Source organism: Phallusia mammillata, chromosome 2 (genome assembly GCF_965637545.1).
Source record: "Phallusia mammillata chromosome 2, kaPhaMamm4.hap1.1, whole genome shotgun sequence".
In the NCBI taxonomy this organism is placed as follows: Eukaryota; Metazoa; Chordata; class Ascidiacea; order Phlebobranchia; family Ascidiidae; genus Phallusia; species Phallusia mammillata.
Window position 1 is genome coordinate 31,669,492 of NC_137253.1, and position 23,300 is coordinate 31,692,791.

The 23,300-nt window shown below is 34.8% G+C and overlaps 4 protein-coding genes across 5 annotated transcripts; 1 reads left to right on the forward strand and 3 right to left on the reverse strand.

Moving 5' to 3' along the window:
* Positions 1 to 140: 140 nt before the first annotated feature.
* Positions 141 to 2,745, forward strand: LOC145215153 (dynein regulatory complex protein 8-like). Its single transcript, XM_080083809.1, has 4 exons — positions 141 to 274; positions 709 to 840; positions 1,629 to 1,734; positions 2,149 to 2,745. Exons 1-4 carry the CDS (start codon positions 247 to 249, stop codon positions 2,372 to 2,374), a joined length of 492 nt encoding a protein of 163 aa, XP_079939935.1. The 5' UTR covers positions 141 to 246; the 3' UTR covers positions 2,375 to 2,745.
* A 147-nt stretch (positions 2,746 to 2,892) lies between these two features.
* On the reverse strand, positions 2,893 to 14,717 carry LOC145215152 (equilibrative nucleoside transporter 1-like). The gene is made up of 14 exons (XM_080083808.1): positions 14,343 to 14,717; positions 13,516 to 13,627; positions 13,103 to 13,184; positions 12,418 to 12,623; positions 11,909 to 11,987; positions 11,609 to 11,761; positions 10,485 to 10,533; positions 10,319 to 10,416; positions 9,507 to 9,564; positions 7,874 to 8,043; positions 6,948 to 7,095; positions 5,872 to 5,957; positions 5,180 to 5,379; positions 2,893 to 4,720 (listed from the first exon to the last, which is right to left on the reverse strand). Exons 1-14 carry the CDS (start codon positions 14,359 to 14,361, stop codon positions 4,606 to 4,608), a joined length of 1,575 nt encoding a protein of 524 aa, XP_079939934.1. The 5' UTR covers positions 14,362 to 14,717; the 3' UTR covers positions 2,893 to 4,605.
* A 452-nt stretch (positions 14,718 to 15,169) lies between these two features.
* LOC145214353 (arylsulfatase-like) lies at positions 15,170 to 21,315 on the reverse strand. 2 transcript variants are annotated; one of them, XM_080082865.1, is made up of 8 exons: positions 21,061 to 21,315; positions 20,543 to 20,692; positions 19,965 to 20,077; positions 19,329 to 19,548; positions 18,159 to 18,323; positions 17,434 to 17,571; positions 16,669 to 16,823; positions 15,170 to 16,095 (listed from the first exon to the last, which is right to left on the reverse strand). In XM_080082865.1, exons 1-8 carry the CDS (start codon positions 21,302 to 21,304, stop codon positions 15,730 to 15,732), a joined length of 1,551 nt encoding a protein of 516 aa, XP_079938991.1. In that variant the 5' UTR covers positions 21,305 to 21,315; the 3' UTR covers positions 15,170 to 15,729. The 2 variants fall into 2 exon arrangements, with proteins under 2 accessions (XP_079938991.1, XP_079938992.1); XM_080082866.1 differs by having other exon boundaries at positions 21,111 to 21,195.
* A 23-nt stretch (positions 21,316 to 21,338) lies between these two features.
* Positions 21,339 to 22,266, reverse strand: LOC145214355 (M-phase phosphoprotein 6-like). The gene has a single exon (XM_080082868.1). It carries the CDS (start codon positions 22,204 to 22,206, stop codon positions 21,685 to 21,687), a length of 522 nt encoding a protein of 173 aa, XP_079938994.1. The 5' UTR covers positions 22,207 to 22,266; the 3' UTR covers positions 21,339 to 21,684.
* Positions 22,267 to 23,300: the final 1,034 nt, after the last annotated feature.

Below are 23,300 nucleotides of genomic sequence, written 5' to 3' on the forward strand. Positions count from 1 at the left end.
GTAACATTTTAGACCAGTCTTTGCAGCATTTAGCTCAGGCTCATAGTTCTTGTATATATTTGTACAATCAGACATCGCCCCAGTTGAAAAACCCTGCGGTAAAGAAATGAGACGTTTAGCGCCTCGCGTGGCAATAGACCATTGGCATGGCAACAGCGGGGAAGCACCTCAGGAATATTGTTTTTTCAAATACAACAAAAGTGAATTGATTTTTCGATATATTTATTTAATCGTCAGGCAAAAACAATGGCCGACGGGGAAAAGGAATCCGCAGGTATAAAATTAAACTTATCAAACTTTTTACTTTTTTCTATGACATCCGATAACCACATATTTTGCTTTGTGGTGGCAACTGTCAATAAATCGCAATGCAATTTGTCTGCAAAACTAAACGTACTCTACCGGAAGATAAGAATTTATATGTGTAGAAACTATTAATAGGGTTTCGCGTGGTCGTAATTATCTAAGTCGTGGTGTAAAATGATGACGTATTTGATTCATACCACAATTTCATGAGAGTAGTTTTTTGAAAAAAATATACACGTTTCTCTTCTGCAATCTTTAGTTATTGTGAACCTGAAACCAGGAGAAAGTCCAAACTGATTTTGCTAGGTCATATAAACAACAAAAATGTTAAAAAAATAGTGATCTTAATTTCGCATTTGCTATCGTTTAAACCCCTTTCAAACACTTTTATATTAATTGCAGAGTCCATGCTTGCTGAGATAGAGAAGAAAATCACAGAAGCATTTGATATTTTCGACCATGAAGCAAACAAAACAGTTGATGTCAGAGAAATTGGAACAATTGTTCGCTCACTTGGGTGTTGTCCATCAGAAGGTAAGTTCAAGCTGTTTTTCCTTTTTAGCAGACAACAAAAGCAAAGGAAATAGCTACACCTGCTTTTTTTTCAATATCACATGCAAATTGTGCTTCCTTGCATGAACCTTGTTTCATTTGAAACATATTAGGCTGGACACATATATGTGTGTGTGTGCGTGTGTGCGTGTGTGTGCGTCTGTGTCTGTGTCTGTGTCTGTGTGTGTGTGTGTGTGTGTGTGTGTGTGTATGTAGAAAAGCTTAAAACAAATGTTGTTGTATACACACACATACATGTTTTAGAACAAAAGTCCTTTTTTTATTTGAGTGAAGTTGGTGGATTTAAAAACAAACACAACAATCGACCTCAACAAACAAAAAACTTGTGGAATCAATAAAATGAATAAATAATGCCCCGGTACACCAGGGACAGTGTCAAATTAATGCACCACATTAAGCATGTTTTCCAAACATGTGCATAGACCAACAAAATCTAGCTCATGGTGGGATTCAAGCCAATAAAAGTAGATTTTGTGCGGCTTGTGTTGTATCAACTAAGTTACTCTCCTGTGTTTGTTGGATCCTGTAACCAAAGTCACGGACTGTGAAAAGCATACATTATCATGGTTTGTCATAAAAGCATCTAACATAACCATGATACAGGCACATTCACAAATAAGTCACAGTAAGTTTTGTCTCTACTCTTCAGAAGGTGTTGATTCAAATTCAAACTGCATGTATTGTGGCTTAAATTTATTTCAGTGTTGTGTATGTGTTCATCAATATTTTCACAACAACCTGATTTCTAGGTGAACTACATGACATGTTAGCTGAAATTGAGGAGGAAGAACCAACTGGATACATCAGATTCGAGAAGTTTCTTCCCATGATGACCCACATACTGATGGAGCATAGGTAAAAAAAAATTATCCATTGATTCATCACACAAGAACATATATTGGTTTGTTCCTGAAAAACACACACATCTATGATTAACTTTTCTAATTTTGCAAACAGCTTGTACAGAATTTAAATGTACCTTTTTCTTGCTCACTGCTTCTGCATGTTGTGTTTCCTATGAATTGTCCAATGTCAATACATATTGAAAACACATTGCATTTTGATATCCTTAGTGGGTAACATTGATTGCACCATATGTATTATGAACCAAGACCAAGCCTCTTGCTTTTTACCATTTTGTTTACCTGTCTGGTTAAAGATAAAAGCCTCTGACTAAGACTATAACTTACCATGCATGCATAACACGATGGAAGTGCATGTACAATAATGTTAATCAAGAGTTTAAATAAAATCTATTTTATTGCTCAGGTACAAGCCAGCTCCTGAGGACCAGCTTTTAAAAGCTTTCGAAGTGTTGGACTCTGATCACAAAGGCTTCCTTTCACAAGAAGAGCTGACAAAGTATATGACAGAAGAAGCTGAGCCGTTTACGCAGGAAGAAATGGACGAATTTCTTTCAGCAGCAGTTGATCCTGATCGTGGGGTTGTGTTGTACAAAGACTATGTTTCTGTAATGGCAGTGGAAGACACATAAATACAACGTTGTTTGTTTTACTGTTTACATTTCATTTTTAAAAATGTTCAAAAGAACAGGGCCAATTTTTTCAATGATAAACTTGATAGACCAAAATGATATATTTGAAGTGGAATCTATTGTGATTTAGGGGAAGGGGACAGTAATGTTGTTGACAAAGACAGAAACTTTACATACAAGGTCAGATTCTCTCTCCAACTTTACCCAAAAGCAAACTGCACTCTACTCTAGAGGCTTTGAAATACTTGGACTAGACTTACAACACAGCACTGTGTTTGCAAATTAGTCATAATTTCCATTTAGTAAACTGGTCTCATTTTATTGTAATGTGAAAGTTTTGTACTTTTATAATAAACTCAGTTCATATTCTATGCATCTGCTAATGATTGTTTATTTACAACCAACCTTCAGTAAGTTGCCTCCAAGTTGAGTCTTGAAAAATTGATGCTTGGCGTAGTCTTTTATGAACTGATTTACAAAAGCGATAATTTCAGACACCTGACATATTAACATAGAGATCTAAATACAAAAGAAGGAAGTTTGATTATAATTTTTTGGATGTGTGTAATTAATGAATGGTGTATTTAATTATATTTAACATTATACATTTGATAAACACAGTTGAATTTGCACGAAACAAACAGAAGATATTTCACAAATTGAGTTTGAAAACAGTGTCAAAGACAAATGTACGTAATTATGGTGCACAATGAAACAAATGATTTAAAGATTATTTTGATCAAGTTTGGAATAAAGAGTAGGTTGCAGCAATATTTTTCGAGGAATTTCCAAGGAAAGAGTTAGGGTTTAAAAAATTTTCATCAGCATTTTGACCATTTCTCACAACTAGTTATCTTAAGCAGCTACACAATTTGTTCTTGGGTGATTAAAATTGCATGTGCATTTTTTTGCAATTTTGAAGCACAAAAATTGCAAACAGTGTACATAAGGAAAAGAAAAAAATAACTTTCTGCCAAGAATATTGAGAATTATAAAAAAATGAACATTGTAAATGTAAGATCACGTTTGTAAATCTGCAGGAAAAAAACATCCCGAAAGCACAAATTAATCACGAAAAGGAGATCACACAATGGGTGCAGTGTAACAAAAGTTACAACAACAACACTGTCCATAAGCTTTACACAAACCTACATTTCACATAAACTTTGTATCACAAAATCAAGTCTTACAAAGCAACAAGTTACCATGAAACTAGGAATTGCATTTTGCACCAAAAATGCCGGCACATTTTTGAGGTCAGGGGTTTGCAAATTTTGAGAATTCATGGAACGTTTTTTTTTTAGAGTAGCACAAGGTCTAGATATCAGAGTTTGAATTTTTTTACAGGATTTCAAGTGCTTCAAACAAAACATAACTACTGTAGCAGTTATTTGCAGCCTGGAAAGCACCCTAAAATTAAGAATTTTCAATGGGATTACCAGTGTTTCATGCAAAATGTACAACAGTTAGTTACGCACACATAAAAAGTGATATGTAAATTTCAATCAGCCAAGCAAGCTAAGTTTTGCAATTGCAATAAGGGCTTACAAAATCAGCAAACGATATGCAGCACTTTAAAACGAATGAGTCCACTGTATAGTTACTGGGCACTAGTTATTTTGAAATGTTTCAAATTTTTCATCAAGAATGCAGCAACAGTTTGAAAATTGAGGCATGTGAAAAATTGCGATATTTCGAATGCAATTAACTGAGGAAAGTTGACATTTGCAGAGGTTGGCAACCCCAATTAACATGTATTCATATTCAAGTACTTGTTAAAAAATGTGAAGTATTACACTGCTTGTTTTAAGTGGTTTGGTGTAATATTCTTCTAATGCAAACAATTTTGCTTTCTACACATAAAAATGTTGACACAAGAAGACTTTACCATTTCAAAAAAGCAAATAAATTGCATTAAAGGGTTACCAACCCCTGGCTAATAACATCTGTGACAAAAACACATTTATTAAAGGTAAACCAAACCTTTGAAATGCGTTGTACTATACACACTGATAAAACTTCATTAAAAATTGTGGATCAATTGTAAACCTTTAAAAACAAGACAGTGAAGTTTTTAACAAAACAACACAACAATGAACAAATGTGAACTTCTCCATAAGCAATGCTAAATTGTAATTTTATTTCTCCTCATGTTTCCTATACAAGCTGACACAAAATTCTTCATCCATAAAAACACTGTGTTGTTCTATTTTTTCTGTCATTTGCAATTATCAAATTGCCATCCTTAAAACAAATGAAAAACCGGCCCCCAGCGACAATCCAACTGATATTGAAAAAGCCAACATTGATCCAGCAGTGCTTGCATGCTCAGGGTCAGATACTTGTCTGTAAATCATAAATATGTGTTAGGTGTCCACAGTAAAACCATACAATACTGGAATAAAAGTTAGTTAGGAATCACAAGGCATATACACAGTTTTTACCGTAAAAGTTCTTTTTTTGTATGATTCAAAGAGTTTAGGAATCTATAACTTTCAATTACAAGCCATATACACAGTTCTTTTTTCTTGTACGAGTTATTTTTTTATGATTTATGTTACTACAAATGATGCTTTGGATCATAATCCGGCAACAGTTACTGTGTTTGAAATATTTATGAACAACCAATCTGACATCAGCTACTTAAAAGCAAAAAGTTGTGAAGAATTTGTCAATCACTTTTTAATGGGCAGCAATAGTCAATAACTCAGCATATCAAACGGTGTAATGTTACACATTTCGAAGCAACAGTTTTTGAACACAACACGTACTTAAAATTGGAGTAAAATGAAAAATAATACTTACAACGGTCCATACTGCATGACTAGTGTGCTAAGATGTCCGTTTGAGATTCCAAATAAAACCATAAATATGATAAAGAAGATATCATTGGTAAATATGACTGGAGTGTTTCGTGGCTGAACGTTGCAGAGAGCAAATAATGCTAGGAATGCACCTCTTGACAATACACATATCACCAAAGCTGCACGGCTGTTCTTTGATGGCTGGAAAAAATAAAAGACTTCGTTATTACATAAAATGGTGCAGGTTTTGTCAATTTTCAGTCTATAAACACAGTTTTGGAGCAACTTTTAAAATCAGTATTTTTGAGCCCGGTTCATGCTAAATTAGTCATAAAAGTTCTTGATCAAAAAATTTACACACAAAAAATAAGTCAGCTTATGAATCAAACATTTTGACACCGCGATTGTCATTACAAATGAATTAATGCATGACAAACCAGTACAGGTTGTAACAATACAGCTTAAGTAAAATGAAAAAAAGATTTATGTGATTAATAAGATGACTATATTGTGCTACAATTTTCTTCTTTGTTTAGCACACAAGTTGTTGTGTACAATGTCTCTCACAATCAGGCCTATATTGAAGACACTTTATGGTCATGGGTATTGATATGCTTCGAAGATGGTAAAAATTGATAAGAAGAGTGAAAATCTGGTCTTTTTTTGCACAAGTCAATGTGTTATGTAACTTACAACATGGATGTATCCAGCCATACTTCTTCCCACCCAGTCACAGAAGTTAAACAAAAGAAAGCAACAGACTGGAGTGAAGTAGATATCTGCAGAAAACATAAACAAAGAATGCTGTTGTGAAAAGAACAGACTGTCCCAACCTACATGAGTCAATACATCCTAAAGTAAACAACAAGTAAATCCCATGAGAGCTAAGGAAGGTGGTTTTTAAAAATACCGTCACGACCAAAACATGGCTATATTACACTCCTGTGACACACTGTTATAGCACAGTTACATATTAGGTAATAACTTGTTTCACTGCGCATTACTTTTTTTTATACCTTGTAGAAGTGAAGATTTGGGTAAACATAAAAGATTAACTGTCAAAAAGAAGATGGCATCTTTTGTTTTGCTTGGCCAAGACCATTGTGTGTTTTTTAATAGTTCCAAACCAAATAAAAGTTCTGCAATATTGTCCACTTATTCACATTAATTAATTTACCAAGATATTATTAAAATAAAGAATTCTTTACATGCTTTTACCAGTAAATAACAAACGAATTGTTTAATGCAGCAAACTATTTGGTAAATATATATTAAATTGCATTACTGTAACACATTGGGTGGAAGGGCCAACCTTTGGGTATTTTGTAACATTTTGTTGTCAGTATGCCTCTTACCAATGAAAAACATTGATGGGAGAAATTTTCTTGTGAAAAGAAAAAGGTTGAAAAGCCATGAACTGTAGCTTTGACATTTGGTTAAAATCTATACTGTGGTTACATTTAAACCACAACCATATGGTGTTGGTGCTGTAACAACTAAGCTATACAAGTTAAAAGATGTTGCGGCCAAATGTACATAACTGACCCAACTCACTACTGCATATGAGAGTTAGTGGTTTTACATACAACACACATTAATACATGCTAGTTTGCAGCAACACAAGCTTGTTACCACAGCTTTCATGCTTCATGCTTGTGTTTCTCTGTGTGTCAAATTATAGTCATGATATCTTATATGTGATGCCAAACGTTGGTTAAACATAAAGATCAGCTGAAAAGAGCAACATTTTTATTATTATAAATGCTCACCATTCCACGTGTAGCCAGATGTCATAGACCTTACATTTGCAGTGACAGATGGAAAGCAAGCCAACGTCACAAAGAAGGTAAAGATAACAAGAAAACAATCGAGCCAGATTTGTTTAAAGATCAGCCACAATGGAGGCACATTGTTGGGCTGAAAAAGTGAACAGTTCATATTCACTAAGCTTATTTAATATTCCTTGCACTAATATAGTACACAATGAACCGATTTTGCTTTCAACAGAACAAAAAGATTAACTTAAGTGCAAGGGCCATGCATAAAAGTTTACAATTTCCATCAATGTAGTAATTATGTTCAAGAAAAGCAGCATAATAAAAGTCTCAATACTTTGAATTAAAAAAATTGTTTTAGCGCTCATCTGTCCATGGGTTTCCTTTGGTATATTTTTTTCACCAACAAAAATAGTTTTACATTGTTTGGAAGTGTTGCTACTAAAATAAACAACATCTAAAACAAAAAACTACAATTTGGTGTCAAAAGCAGCTTATTTGGACAAGAAACCGAAACCATGGCTCAGAGTTGTAAGTCGGGCCGGGCTTTTTCGGCTTAAATTGGGCCTGACTTTACACTCTGTGTCATTATCTTTTGAATAAATTTAACTAGCTAAGTAGCCAGTTGCTGGGCCTGACCTAATGTGAAACAGCCCTAAACTGCCTAGTTCAAGACCGATTGTCTATTGTGTTTTTTGTCTTGATCTTTCCTGTGGCTTCAATGTATAGGCCAGTCAATCACACTTTCGGGCCAAAACAGGCTCTCAGAAACAATTCGAATTGGGGCTGGGTTTTGGGCTTGTACTTTCAGGTTCGGGTTCGCCGACTCTGCCTTGGCTTAGCTGACTTTACATACATTGCACATACCTCAATAATATGCTAAACTAAACTTTAAGTGACTCTATGTACACTGTACGTACCTCAATAATATGCACAGAATCCCCAGTCAGTGGATCTTCTATGCTTTTCTGATCAGCAATTGATTCTTTTTTCACCCAAGCATCTTCATGTTCATTGGTTGGATGATCAAGTTTATGATCGTTGTTTTCACATAAAATTTCACCTTCATCATGGCGTGAAAGCTTGTGATCTAATGAAAATAAGAGCAAAAGTTGTTTTATTTTTATTTATTTTTTATTGTATTTATCGACAATCGGGCGGCAGTCCGAGAACTGAAAATTGCCCTTTGTCGTTCACGGGGTTCGAACCCAGGACACTCCCGGGGACGAAACCCGATCAGGTTTTGTATATGGGTCAGGCGCGCCAGGCTATTCGGCCAAGTTCCCACCCAAAAGTTGTTTATGGACCTTTTTTAAAATTATGTGAAACAAATAGATTGCCAATGCATATTTAAAAGTGGGTAAAGTTACCAGAAAACTTTTCCACTATAGTTTATTTGTATACAATGAGAAAGTGGAAAAATGTAAAAAATAACAAAAAGTTTAACAAAGGGATGTAATTTGATTCCTGAAAAAATGTCTACATCTATAAAATTTGTTTTTTGGACACAATAAACTTATTGAAGCTGTATGAATTGGAACATTAAAACTTGAATTTTCAATTAATATTATGTTTGTAAACACATATTAAACTTTTCAGTACACTTAAATCAGTGTCTGTTTTTCATAATGCAATGTAATGTATAAAAATCTGTTTTGCCCATCAATGTCATCCTCAGTTGTTGTGTGTAAACAATGTCAGGAACACCTCCCAGCATTTTGCAATAAAATGTTGCAACAGCTCTTGAAAATCTTACACAATACTTACTGTGTGTTGGTTTGCATAATCTGTACTTTGGAGCCACTGGGATTTCGTAATTTAACCAACAAAACCTGTTTATCAGTTTGAAAGTGGTCAAGAATACCCACTTGTGTTTTGCAAACTTTGAGTGGGAGTATCGTAAGCTAATTATTAACCACTTACAGCGAAAAGTTGTAAAGTGTGTGTGCTGTTAAAAAAATTTGAACTTTACAGAAATAAAATTTTGGAGGTAGCGTCTGATTTCAAATTAAGTTTTGTTAATAAATATTTTGACAACAAATACAATATTTTGTCTGACAACTTGTCAAATAAGTTGGCAGAAACCAAAAAACGGTTGACACTAAACCTCTGAATATTCCGTTAAATTGCTGATGGTTAGTGCTATTAACAATATTAAAAAAATGTCCCGCCTGAAACATTCAGCGCCGAGGGAAATGAGCGCAACATTCTGTGGCTAAAGGAAAACATTCCGCTTCCCGCACCAGCACTTTTGCTGAATGTCAGGAAATTGAGTCAATTTTAGGCAGGGACATTTTTTTAATGATTCATATGCTATTATAAAACCTCCCCAAACCTTAATAGCACTAACAGTCAGCAATTTAAGCTGATATTCAGCGGTTTTCGCAACGTTCCAACATCTCGTGTCACCCTCAAAGTTTGGTGTCATGAGTAAAACAATTCTAAAGATTTTTTGTGGTGCAAAAATTTGTCTACAAAAGAAGGAATACCTAAATGATCCAATAATCAAAATTATGCTGGAAATTATAAATAACAAACTACAAGAGCTAATACCTTCTTTATGATCTGGGCTACTTGACCTTCCTGAAGAACGATGATGTGCAAAAAATTTCTACAAGTAACAAAACGTTTTGTAAATTTAAAATTGGTTTTAAAATTTTTAAATAAAGTATAATAGTGTTTTTAAAGCTTTGTGTAACTTTGAACATTATTTATTTATGTTGGGAAAAAGAATAGATAGTCCAGTGAATTATATTATGTGAACTAAAACAGGCATTCCACTTGTATCAAATGTCAGCACCCAACTATTGTTGTCATCAAGTAAAGGTCATTTAAGTTTGGACAATGACACCACAGACTGTTATAAAAAGTTCACAATGGTCAAACTCTTGTTGTTTTGCCTGAAGCTAGGCTTTGCTGACACTGGATTATTGTGTCAGCAAAATTTTAAGCCACAACTTGTGACTCAACTAATTATTCAGCATTTCTCATGAGAAAAGAGCTCAAAGGGGGGCTTGCCTTTGGAGAATGACTCAGCCACAAATTCAGGCACTATCTTAAATTTCACAATTCAGAAACTACTGGCTACTATAAAACGAAACTGTCTACATGAAACTGCAAATATAATAAATAAAAGTTAATAAACTGCTGGAAATGCTATATTAGTTCATACATTATGCCTGGCAGCAACAGCTGATTTATAAAAAACAATGTTTGCAAAACATGTTGATGTTGCACAACATTTGTTCAGTGATGTAAGTACAAAGAAATGAGAAACTTGCTTATCTAAGATTGAATTTTTTGATCTCAGAAAACTTTCTAGTGTGTGCATGGTAGTAATTCTATCACTAATCATTATTACTCACATTATTCCTTAACGATGAATAGCAAACTCCAGTGAGAAACAACACAACAATAGCAGTCATGAAATATGCAAAGGCACTACTGGTAGGGTCACTGCTATCTGCAAGTGAACAAATCGATCAAATTAACCACTATGATAGAAAAATGATTCAGTGCACATTTTCTCACATGCCAAAGCTCCAATCATGGCTAGAGAAGCAAAAACTCCTCCCATACCCTGTAACACAAGAAAAGCATGTTTAAATGGATATCAACAACTAAATTCCATTGGTCTTGTTACAAACAGTGATGTACCGAATCGGCGAAATTTCGATTCGGCCGAAACCGAATATTCGGCGGTTTTGCCGAATAAATTCGGCCGAATCAACCGAATCATTTATGACGTCACACGAATTCGTATCCTACGCGTTTGACATGAAAACATAAGTTGTTCTACCAGGCAATAAGTGCAGAATGGTTTTGTTTCGTCCTTATTTTAGTTCAGTGAGGTATAACATTGATTGCCAACCCGACAATGAATTACTGATTTCCGTCTGCAGTGGGAAAAGCGACAATGTGTTAAAAAAATATAATGATTGACGCGATTTCGTTGGTACTAAGCAGAAAAAAACACGTATAACGCTTCAAATGAGTGTTCGTAAAAGATTCGGTTTCGGCCGAATCGCAACAAATTATTCGGCCGAAACCGAATCTTTGCAAAAGTGGCCGATTCGGCCGAATAAATTCGGCAAACCGAATATTCGGTACATCTCTAGTTACAAAACCGGTTTTCACTCAAAGTTCTGTGTATATACAGTTTTGGGGAAGTTTGTACTAATCAAGCACATAACATTACAAACGACTAAAAGAGCTTAGATTAGCCTCTTATGCTTGAAAATTTCTTTATACAGCCCAATTTAAAATCTTCACACAATTTATTAAAGCATTTGATCTGCACTATACAAATGATTTTGTTAGTTTTCTTGAGAAATTTATGTTTCTATACAATGTGGTTTGGGTTCTATTTAACAAAACGTATGTTGAGCAAAATTTAACAATATGTGATCACAAAGCAAGAAAAATGCACTTTAGGTAACTCTTCACACCCACTATTACCTAAAACTTGTGTGCTACAAGCTCATTAAATAAATTCACAACAATAACCCCCTATAAAGCAAAAGTGAAACTAAACTTTATAGTCTCAGATAAAAGGTGTTTTTTTTTCTACACAATCTTTTTTCATTTATAAATAGCTCAGTTTATAAAACATTGGTGCAGCTGAATTTTGGTCAGTGCCAAATAATGTTCAATACCTGCCCAGCCATAACAGCTTGGGTGTAGCGTGGGGGCAGAGAGGCCGAAATTCCAAAGACGCTGGATTGGAATATGGCAGATGAACAGTTCAGTATCACCACACAGATCATTGTTACACTGAAGAATAATTCTCTCCAACTGCTTGTGTCAATCTAAAAAGAGAGAAATTCAACATCAATCGTTTTAAGCACTGTTTATTGCAGGCATTTTAACTATTATTCACCATGTGCATCGTATCACGTTAACTAAGCAGAAAAAGTCCAAGATATTATGTTAACTATGTTTGTATCAAACCTTACCTTGACAAAAATTTCAGTTACCACAAAGAGCAAAATCATAAACACCAATGAACCAAGAATTCTGACTTTTTCTCTAATCCTAAAAAAACAGAAACAGTTAAAAAATACGAGTAAGTTTTTCCTTGGAAAGCATAAGCTGATACTCAATAGCAGAATCATTGGGAAAACCAAAAACATAACAGTTTAAACTTGTATTATTGTCACAAATTATGAAGTATATTTGCAATACTGCTCCCACCAATGTTCCCTCCCCAATCGTGTTTACCAACAATGCGCCAACCTCACTTTCTCGTGAGCCCTGGTCACATAACGCTTTATAATACGGTGTAGCTGCAGCGTGTTTTGATATCATCCACCAATTGTGCCCTTTACTGTTTTGCGCTTAATAATGTTTTAACGTTGCGCATCTATTTCCGGCTTGGTGATTGTTTTAGTGCACTTGTGTCGCTATGTTGTCTTTCACCAAGTGAAATAAACTCAACTCAACTCAATAAGCGACAAAAACGTACCTTTGCTGTAGCACAGTGTTGAGGAATTGGAAAATCACATTAGGCAACATTGCACAAACAGAGAGTGTACTCGGGAATAATGTTTGAAGTTGATTTAATTGCACCGCAGGAGCAGGGGTAGATGAATTTGGTTCAGCATTAGGATCAGGCGTAACGTTTGAGGTAGAGGCATTTGTTCCATTGCTTTGTAATTTAAACATCCAATACTAGAGACGCAAAAACAGCAAGCATGCCTTAACCAAGGTAGCAATCTCATAACATACTAACAGGACACATCCAACTGATTAGCCCACAGAAAATATGGGTTTTGAAGAGACTTGGTATTATACACTAAGCAAAATAGACATTTTATTGATCAGTCAAAGTGTAGCCTAATTTGCCCTGTGAATTTGGCTAGTCACACATTTGGATTAAGTAGTTCGTTTTAAGTTAGTTAAATCACTATGATTGTTTAACAGAAGGTCAGAAAAAAGAACAATGCCAGGTAATGTAACTTTATGCAGTTTACAGATGTCACTTGGACTTAGTTTACATTATTGAGTAGAATTTTCCTGAATCACCGTTAACTTTCTCTTAAAATCTCAATGAATATTTAGGCAATGTTTGAAGGTTTGGGATGCCTAGGCATCTGTTGAAGGTTTAGGACGTCAACAAAGCAGTATAAAATGTACTTATAGGGACTTACGTCATTCGCTGTAATAAAGAAATTCCACGGCAGGAGGGTTCCCAGTCCCAAGAAGTAGAATGAAAGATACACAAAATTAAACCTGAAGAAACACAATTTGTTACTCGCCTAAATACATGCACAAAAACAAAACCTTTGAAACCTTATTAATTGAACAACAGGGTGGTTACATTTATCATAGCAAACAATTTGACTTGTGAAATAATACTACAATAGCACTAACTGCTATTTTGTGTTACCATCATGCAACAAATGATGCATTTATTAAGCATTAGTATCATGAAATACGATATTATAACGCTGTGTAAGTCATAAGAAATGAATACACATTGTAAAAGTGTAAGTGCAAATTTTTGAGCAGCTTATATATGTATATATTTGTGGCTGTTAATCAAAGTTGAACAAGGACCCACTTGTCCTTGGGATAAGCCATTATGTCGTCCTCTCTGCCGCTAGCATTAACTTCTGTGTACAAAGCACCACTTTCCACACCAGCACCAAGTAGAGGGTCAGTTTCCTTTACATCTAAACATGGAAAACATGATTAAAATCAACAGTAACAAGCATTTGCTCAGCTTCTACACTGCTCTACATGACATAACTGTTCCAAAATTGTACATATTTTTTACAGAGCTTGGAAAAAAAACAGCAACTATTTTCTATCATCTGTTTGAAGCGGTGAAAACATACAAATTTTCACCAAGTTTAAAATCCTTGCAGCGCAGAACATTGTTTTCAATTAGCAACATGCTATAGTAAACAAATTACTGCTGCGACATGTTCGTAATACAACATTGATAGTTCCTGCTATTCATCCTATTTGACTAATTGTTAAACATCCTATGTCAATCAAAAGCTCTACTGTTGTGCTTGTGTTACATGACAAATGCATAAACAAATGTGTTGCATTGCCACATACTACAAACTGCTATTTATAACAACTAAAATTAGAAAAGCCAATGAAGCCAATAACTTCCTATGGAACCAATCAGACACTAAAAGCAAATACAAATTCACCAAACAAGTTTTGCAAGAGAGGTAAATTTTGACAAGTATGTTTCTTGTGCAGCTAAAACCATATGAGGTGCAGCATTGAGTTAAAAAAACATTTGTTATCATGGCAAACAACTGAACAATGATTAAAAGCTGATCAAAGACTGAACGGTGAACAAACAATCAATTCAAATCGGCTAATGCAAACTAGATAAGTTTTAGTCCAAAGTACGTTGCCTATCGTTACCTTGATATCGTCCAGGCATTTTCTTTAAGACAGGGATGGCAATAAATGCATAAAAATTGATAAAACCAAATCGCCTTTTTCCCGTCGCTCGATTTGTTTACGGTTTACGATTCTACGACGCGATGAAAGATCAGCTGTGTTCTAATCCTTTGTGCGCCTACTGTGGTAAAATTAACAATAGGATTTTTAAATCCGCTTTTTGAGCATCTGGTTGAGGAAATGGCTGACAATTTTTTAACACAACTCGCACAGTTAAATTGTCATGTGATTTTGTTGGTCGTGCTCACAGAAATAGAGATTTTTTGGCAAATATCCATATTTCCCGTTGACGTCATTTCTCAATGTCCTGCATTGAAGCAAAGGTCACTTCGTGGCATAAATTGTTTTGAACGAACTCTAATTCGTTCGCGTAACCCATTTTTGCTTTTACCGAATTATTTAAACGCCTGAGGTTAGGCAAGCTTAAAAATATCGATTTTAGGGGATATATTTTCTAGTTTGTCTCCTAGATAGCGTGTTTATGCCTATATAAAAATCTACACTATAAATCAGCGAATCGTCGTTAAACTCATAACAGGATATCAACTATAGGCTATAGTATAGTCTATAGCAAATTTATGTTTGTGTTGTGAGCGTTTAGCAAACACGTAGTGCAACTACGTGCGTTGGAACGCATGCGGTGGCAACCAAATATCCGTGTGATACAGGCTGCAAATTCCTGCTACGCAAACTTGTGGTGGCATATAATAATTAGCCAGCGCAACTACCATAAACATCAAATCATAAAGCTGACTTACTTTGCAAATGTTTACAGTACAAGCAACAAATTTCCTCCCCGTATATGTGTTTATTGGTCTTGTAACTATGGGATCAATAGCAAACATAGAGAAAATGAACAAACGTTAATGCACATAGGATTGTCAAGTGCACACAAAACAAATGGAACTTAAATACGAAAAACAACTACTTTATGCTAAAAAGTACGGCATGAAATTAGTTCGCAGAGTAAAATCGACATGAGGGACAACAGAAAAACTTGGCACAAAGTACAATGATGGATAAAACAGCATGATTGAACGAAAAGGCATAATTACTGGCACCGTTAAAAATATTGACTGCACATTGATTTTTAATAACACCAAATTGGCAATATAATTGTACAAAATCATGTTAATTGGAATCACTAAATGAAACATGCAATGCAATTTAACAACTAAATGGATAGTTTTAACAGGTAGATCTATGAACTAAAATGTTTAACATTACCACTAAAACTTATTACTACTTTAAAATTTTTATTTATAATAATAACATTGGCAAGCCACAGAAATTTAACCACTCAAATTTGAAAAAAGAAATGTACCGTTTTTGACAAAATTATGCATAATTATAACTCATTTTTATAAACTTGTTGCTGAAATTTAGAATCATCATACTCATTGCATTTACAATGTGGGGGATTGCAGCAAGGTTGTAAGTCGTCATTCCAATTTCCCAGTTGCTGTGGTACAGGCGTCAAAGTTTTTCGATGTTCATCGATTAGAGTTTGTGCTTCAGTCAAAACATCTTCATGTAAGGAAGCTTCAAGTTGAAATCGCTCCCCTGGGTCTGTTTCTAAGTCAAACATGATTGGCGGAGATTGCTTTGTTGCTCGGGAACAGTCCATGTTTGCAATCATATCTCCCATTGGTTGGCCGTCTACACAGTTTGATGAGTAGTTGTGTGCTTCCACATTTTGAGTGTAGTAATGGATCTAGTAGAAAACATGAGTTACAAGCATTCAGCTTTATACAAACACTAACTACATATGCAGATACTACAGATTGTTAACGATTTATAGTTCAAATAAAACTCAATTTGTTTATTCTTAGGATACCGGACACAAATATGAAAAAGTTAACCAAATTAGCTGCAATAATGACAAATGTGTAAATCATGTGCCATTGAATTCATTCACCATACATTAGCTCTATGTTAGTTTTGTTTTAATGATTTAATTAGTGGATATAAGGGGTATAACCAGTGGTGGGATTCAATTTTTTTTTCAGCCGGTTTTGTTACAAAAAGTCCATTAACAGTAACCAGTAATGTCAACCAGTTCGCTGATCTCATAAAATTTCGTGAGATGGTTCTATAGAACCGGTGCGAACTGGCTGAATCCCACCACTGGGTATAACTGATGTGGCCATTTTGGCATGAACATGTGACAAAACGTTTGAACAATAAAGCATGTCGCTTGTTACATCTATTTGGGACCGTATTTTTATTATTAAACTAATGATTACAAAGCAGAATATTATGATAAAACATGAGTGAAGCAAATTACCTTGTAACGTCCAAGTCTGACAGCAAACAATTGTTTGGAACAATAGTGGAAAAGGATTTTATGTGGAGGTTTAACATTTTCATGGTTTTCAGCAAACAACTGATCAACTCTGATACCATCCAAAAAAGTTCCTTGTTTTCCAACATTATTTTCACCTGAATTCAATTACAGATATATTGTGTTTTTATTGAAAAAAAATACAAACATTTACAATACAGCAAAGTTTTTCTGTTCTTCTAAAATAATTTGCTTGTTTCTCAGTCAGATTCTTGACAACAATTATACTAGTTGGCTTGCCATTGATGCAATTTCAAAGGTAAAAGATTGCATTTTGCATTAAAGCACACAACACCAGAGATTCATGAATGAGGGACTAATAAATCTAACTGAGGCACAGAGTGTTTAACAAACAATTTCCCATGTTAACTGCTGAATACTATTTTAACTCAATAACACTCTTCTGACAAACGTATTGTTTGTACCAATGTTTTGATGTCTGTATTAAGGTCACCACTAAGGCCGTCGAAAGTAGAATCACAAGCACTATTGCCTGCCTTGCACGCTGAACATGTCAGTTTCATAGTAAGGGATTACCAGATTGAACGTATCAGTTAAGATGAACATAAATGCATAACTGGGATCAGCCCCAAAGCGTCTATGTGGGCCAGCTATCATGGGACATTCATATAAAGCTAAAAGAAGCAATAGAAAAACACTGACATGATAAACACCACAGATAGGACACCCAAAAAATCAATTTCTTACCGGCCAACGCTAGCAAGGTTGGGAAAACATCCATTGTGCTTAACACATGGTGGTTCACAGAGCCAGGAGGGATTTTTCCAGGCCACCAAGCAATAGAGGGAACACGTATACCGCCCTCCCAACTTGATGCCTTGCCTCCTGCAAAGCCAAAAAGTTTAAAAACATTGGCAAGGTGAAGAAAATTCACCGTGAAAACCACTAAATCTGTCGCTGTTCCTTTTACTTGAAAGGAGATTTCATTGATAAGAAAAGATTTACTATTGACAAGGTGATTTAAAATGTGAGTTTTAATCCTGTCTATGATTCTTCTTTATCCCAAAACATGACATTGCTTTTACTTTTATTGGAACGAACTAAATAAAAATGACACATCTTCCCACCAAGAATGTAAAGACAAAATGATGCAAAAGTAACAGAAACATAAATGAATTAATTAAAGATTGTTTTGCCTTAGTATCATATTTTTCAAATTTTTGAAAATTATTTGTGAGTGTGAAATATTCTTGATTAATGTTTAACCTAAACTAGATACAATAATAAGTAAAATGTCACAACAAACTACAGGAATTGGCCTTTGCAACAGGGTGGTAAGCGACAGATTTGTCTTTAGTTATTAAATTTCCAACTGATGGTAATCATGTGTTGCTCTTTTTGAATACATTTTAAATACAATAGTTCACATTTTGACACCAAACTACAAACTCCTCAGGAGCAAAAGTTTTTACCTTTCAGAGGACCCGGAGAGCCACCATGAAAACATTCTTCAAGTTGCGGTCCATGATCAGATATAAACATCACTAAAGTATTTTCTTCAATTCCAAGTTGTTTTACGACATTCACCACTTCACCTACGGCCCATGACATCTCATTCACATTGTCTCCATAGATTCCTAAAAAATGTTGCAGAAAAACTTAGGCCAAACAACCAAGTACTAAAAAGCAAAACAGTCTTCATCAAGTAGGTACAGATCCTTTGGTATGGAAATGCAATGGTTTAAATCAGTGGTTCTCAAACTTTTTTATTGTGAGGGCCAAATGGTATGTTTTTAAGTGTGTAGGGAGTCGCAAAAAAAACAAAACCTTGAGAAAATCGCTAAAAATTATTACTTTGAAAGCTAAAATAGCAATGTTTGGTGGTTTTCTGAGGTCTCGTGCGAGCCGCAGAATAAGTAGTTGGGAGCCGCATGCGGCCCCGAAAACCGAGTTTGAGAACCACTGGTTTAAATAATTGCTTTATCCTTGTTTGTGGCAACCCATATGTTAACTGCAAATTAATCTCGAGGCTATGGCAACCCAAATTTCTCACACAGCTTGTTTTGTTATTTAATATGTTGCAATATCAAAAAGAGCAACTACTTGCTTTTCAAACTGACCCATATAAGAAACAGTAAGGTACTTAGTTGTCCCCAAGCATTGGTGAAGTACTGTAATCGATAACTTATCCAAATAAATGGCGGTCCACTTTTAGGTTGCAAATCCAAGTTAACTACTGCCCCCACCTTATTGCTGATCCTATCACCATGGCAACTATAAGCATATGATATGAGGAAGGGGTCAAAGGCCAGTATCCGGAATATAAGTTACATCCTGGTTAAGAGTGGTTTAAAGTACATAGGTGTCTGTAATCAAGCCACAGATCAATACTTTTCACACTGAGTTTAAAGTAGGGGTCCTTTGGTAACATTTGAAGCAGCTACAACACAATTTTTGCACCACTATTTTCTTGTCGTTGTGTTAAAAAATGATTTCGGAAATACAGCATGTTTCAATTCTAACAGAATTGAACATTTTTTTACTCTCTTGAAATTGTTTGCATGAAAAAAGTTGCGTTAGTAGACATCACTGATGTAAATGTTTTGCTTAGCTTTTGTTGCTCAATCTTAAAACACACAAACCTCTTCTTGACTTGTTACAAAACTTTGTTGAGCAAATCATAGCAGTGTGGGTCTGGGGCATCCCCATGTACAGAAAGAAAGGGTTGTCATGGTTATCCTTCACAAATTGCACTGCGTCAGCAGCAATGCGCTGAGTCAGCATTTCTGGGTTGATGGGTTGTTCTTTCATTGTTGCATTGCAATATAGAAAACATTTGGAGCTCATATTATCATCTGAAAACTAACATAATAGTTTAGTTTGGAAAGTTTAACTATAGTATAGCAGGCATATCTTAAACTATATACAATGGGCCACCTACTGGGTTATGTAGTTCAGTGGGTATAGACTAACATTGGCATGTCATGTAGTATGTTAACCTTAGTGTACCTGTTTTTATTCAAAATTTGGTGTTTAGTATTAAGTTATACCTTACTCAGCTGGGGGCCCACTTTCAACGAGATTTCTTGCATGTCGGGAAGGAGGGCCATAGATTATTTCAAACTTTAAGGTGAGGTACGGTATAAAACATTTGAAGGTATAAAGAACTATCTCCAAAGTGACTTGACTGCATAAAGATTTTTTTAAACACCTTAAAGTATTTAAAAAGAGACTTGCAGCAACTTGGGTCGGAAGCACTGGGTTAACAAACCACTTACCTTGTTTGGGTCGCAAAGCCAATGAAAAGTGAATGGAAGCAAGGCACCAACAAAATCAAAGCCATGATGGTGAGGAAGGTGGTGTCCATCACCAGCAGAAAATTCATTAATTCCTAAAAAACACAGGAGCAGTTTCAAAATCAAGTACACCAGTATGATGGCCTAATTGTCCTGTTGAAGTAAACTTAAGGCATGCTACTAAAGACCACATTTAAATGTCCGTTATTATTCAAAAGAAGTTAACATTAAATGGTAGTTGGCTAGACCATGTTTTGTTGGATTTGTTCGGCTTGGTAAAGTTGGCAACATTAATTTAGTGCTACCCATCAGCCTGCATTGGGTGGGAGCAATTGCTGCTCAAGAAAAAAATAGTTTGGATAGAATAAGAACCCAGAAGGCCACAACCTTGGCAATACGCTGAACAACTTTGAGACAATCACAAACTGTTTCTGCTAATTTGAATGTTGTGTTTTTAATATCAAAAAATATCATGATATTTTTGATGTGAAATGTCAAATATAAAAAAATACACAGAATGTAAATTAACAAGAAAAATGTTGAAACAGATAGACACAAACCTAGATGCCACTTCCCCACCATTCCGGTTCGATATCCATTCTCTTTTAAAGCTTCAGCAATTGTTGTTTCATTCTTGGGCAAGCCACCAGACTCAGTTTGCCAAAGGACTCTGTCTCCCCCGACCATTCCAATCCGAATTGGAAGTCTGCCTTTAAATGACAACAATTTTATTACTTAAATTAGGATAAAAAAAAGAACAGCAAAAAAGCTTTGTCAAAAAAAAATGACTAAAAGCAAATTAAATAAATTTCACAATATGTTTCACCAATCACTGTTGTTACCACAAGTGTAAGAACTAAATTCCTGGAAAACAATTATTTGTTGCGTTTTAGTATTTTACTAAAAGTATCACACTTAATCCATTATTTGCATGCAACACAAATGTACGTTCAAAATGTTTACAATTCACAGCACTAAATTAGGTAGTAAAAATCAATTGCATAAAGTGTTATTGATTGAAACAAAAATGTTGCAAATTAAAAGAAAATTATATTAAAGAATGAAAAATGCTTCATGCCTGTTAACAATGCAGCTCTACTTGGAGTACACAATGAGTCAGGTGCATACCACTGGGTAAATCGCATTCCCTCATCAGCTAATACATCAATTGGACCTTTCTCTTGTGTTGGGTGGCCATAAGATTGCAAATCCCCATAGCCAAAGTCGTCAGCATAAACAATAATAAAGTTCGGCTTTTCGCAGTAAACATTTTCCACTTGAAAGAAAATGATTAAAACAACCCAACAAGTTAATTTAATCATTTTATGGAACTTTACTCAGGTTTTTTAATACAAGCTGACAAAAACAAAAGTGTGTCTTATTTGTGTGTTTCAAAGTTGAAATGATTGATAGAGTGCAATCGGCTACAACTTTATAATAAGACATTTTTAAAAGTCTAGCACAACATAAACTGATAAAGCACAATTTGTTCTTCTGAAAGTTATTATGGTCAAAAATTGCAAACAATTTCAAAAACTTTTGCAATTTCCTTAATGCAAAATGTTTCAGTCATGTTGTGTGCTTGTTGTCATTACTTTCATATTATTTTTCTGATACAAAACATGCATACCCTACAAAAAACTGAGCACAAAATAAAACATAAAAAGTTGTCGCAAAAAAGAGGGTTATACAGCAGTAAATTTTATTCAGAAGGCTTTAAAAACCTTTTGTTAGTCCTTTTTACTTTTGCAGGCACTTCTGTTTCATTGACGTCATTGTCCAGTTTGCGACCTTTTCTTTCAAAATCATTGTCCGTAGTATTTTTGCTCTTAAATTTTTTGGCAACAGTTCCAATTAAGGTTGAATATCTTTCAGCCATCTCCTCATCAGATACAGAAGCATCGGAGTCTGCCGTTGCGTCGTCCTCAGTATTTTCTTCCCGATTAAGTTCATACATCAGCTTTTCAATCGCTTTATTGAACCCACCGAAAGACATTCGACCATGTTTGAGTTTAACGCACAAACTTATTCCATCTAATTGTTCATAACTGCTGTCGTTTTTGCCCATTGGTGGTAAGTCCAATTCCCAATGTTCGTTAGTAATTATTTTACTGTTTGCTTCTTCAAGTGAATGTCGTTCCGATTCTGACATTCCCCGCTGCATAAATTTCATTTTTCGAAGATTTAACGACAACTTTGAAGGTGTTGGTTTTTCTTGTGTCATTTTGGTTGTTGTTTTTAACCACACGAAATCTCACAGGAATCTGTAAAAACAAATTACCAGATATATCACACACAAATAAAGTTTTTGTGCCAAACTACCATTTATTTAAGTGCTACTGGAAAAGATGTAGGAAAACATTTTTTTGACTCCTCACAATATCGTATTTACATTGTTTCTTTACTAATTAACAGCTATTTTTATTGAAAATAATAATTTCTTGTGTAATCATGAAATGCCAAGGTTTAGTGAAGATTACACAACACAAGTTATTAGTGTTATAGGAAGCGATACTTATCAGCTACGACTTAGAGTTATAATCATTCATGATAATTGCTCTTTTTTGTTTTTTTTTAATAGCACAGCGCCCCGCTTGACGCTGGGGTTTTGCCCAACGTTTTGTAATTGTAACCATAGGCAAGTCGCTTTTACCAAATGTCATGTACATTTATCAAAAAGCAAACCTAAAACCCGCTATATACCAAATACATGCTTGAAGTGGAAAACTTAACACCCAACATGTTTTTAGGGAAAATACCCCAATTAATTACTACACTGTAGAACAAAATTTCGAGTTTATTTTATATGTTCTTTATAGTACATTTTAAGAAAGGCTTTTTATTGATAAATTATCTTTAAATAAAATAAAATAAAAATGTTTTCACCTACAATTGCCTGGTGTGAATTTTCCGGAAAAGATGTAAATAAAAACTCCGGTAGATTAATTTAAATTTTTGTCGGTTACGGTGACAGAAATGAGCAAGATCAGCAAAACGGATGTGATTCGAGCGTCACTTGCACTTTCTATGATTACTTAAGAACGTGAAGTGATTGGGACGTTGCCAAAAGTTTGTTAGAAAAAGTAGAGGACTTGACTAGCAATTCTTGTACTGAAAACTTACAACTAGAGTAGGCTAAAGGCGCAAAACATATGTCTCATAATCTTAAGGACGAATAACTTATTTTTTTCCTGAACTTGAGGACTTGGCTAGAGTTTTTTTAATTGTTAGAAACGACCAGGTTGATAGGTGCCAAATTGGATTGTTAGTGAACTAATAGTAAACTATCAAATTGAAAAGTGCATAAAAATGGAAACA

Coding starts and splice junctions, on each gene's coding strand:
- LOC145215153 (XM_080083809.1), top strand. CDS start 247: ATGGCCGACGGGGAAAAGGAATCCGCAG. Junction 841..1,628: donor TGGGTGTTGTCCATCAGAAG/GTAAGTTCAAGC, acceptor CCTGATTTCTAG/GTGAACTACATGACATGTTA. Junction 1,735..2,148: donor CACATACTGATGGAGCATAG/GTAAAAAAAAAT, acceptor TTTATTGCTCAG/GTACAAGCCAGCTCCTGAGG.
- LOC145214355 (XM_080082868.1), bottom strand. CDS start 22,206: ATGACACAAGAAAAACCAACACCTTCAAAGTTGTCGTTAAATCTTCGA.
- LOC145214353 (XM_080082865.1), bottom strand. CDS start 21,304: ATGATTAAATTAACTTGTTGGGTTGTTTTAATCATTTTCTTTCAAGTG. Junction 20,693..21,060: donor TAGAGCTGCATTGTTAACAG/GCATGAAGCATT, acceptor TGTCATTTAAAG/GCAGACTTCCAATTCGGATT. Junction 20,078..20,542: donor GGTGGGGAAGTGGCATCTAG/GTTTGTGTCTAT, acceptor TGTGTTTTTTAG/GAATTAATGAATTTTCTGCT.
- LOC145215152 (XM_080083808.1), bottom strand. Junction 13,185..13,515: donor ATGGCTTATCCCAAGGACAA/GTGGGTCCTTGT, acceptor GTGTTTCTTCAG/GTTTAATTTTGTGTATCTTT. Junction 8,044..9,506: donor TAGCCCAGATCATAAAGAAG/GTATTAGCTCTT, acceptor TATTTTCATTAG/ATCACAAGCTTTCACGCCAT.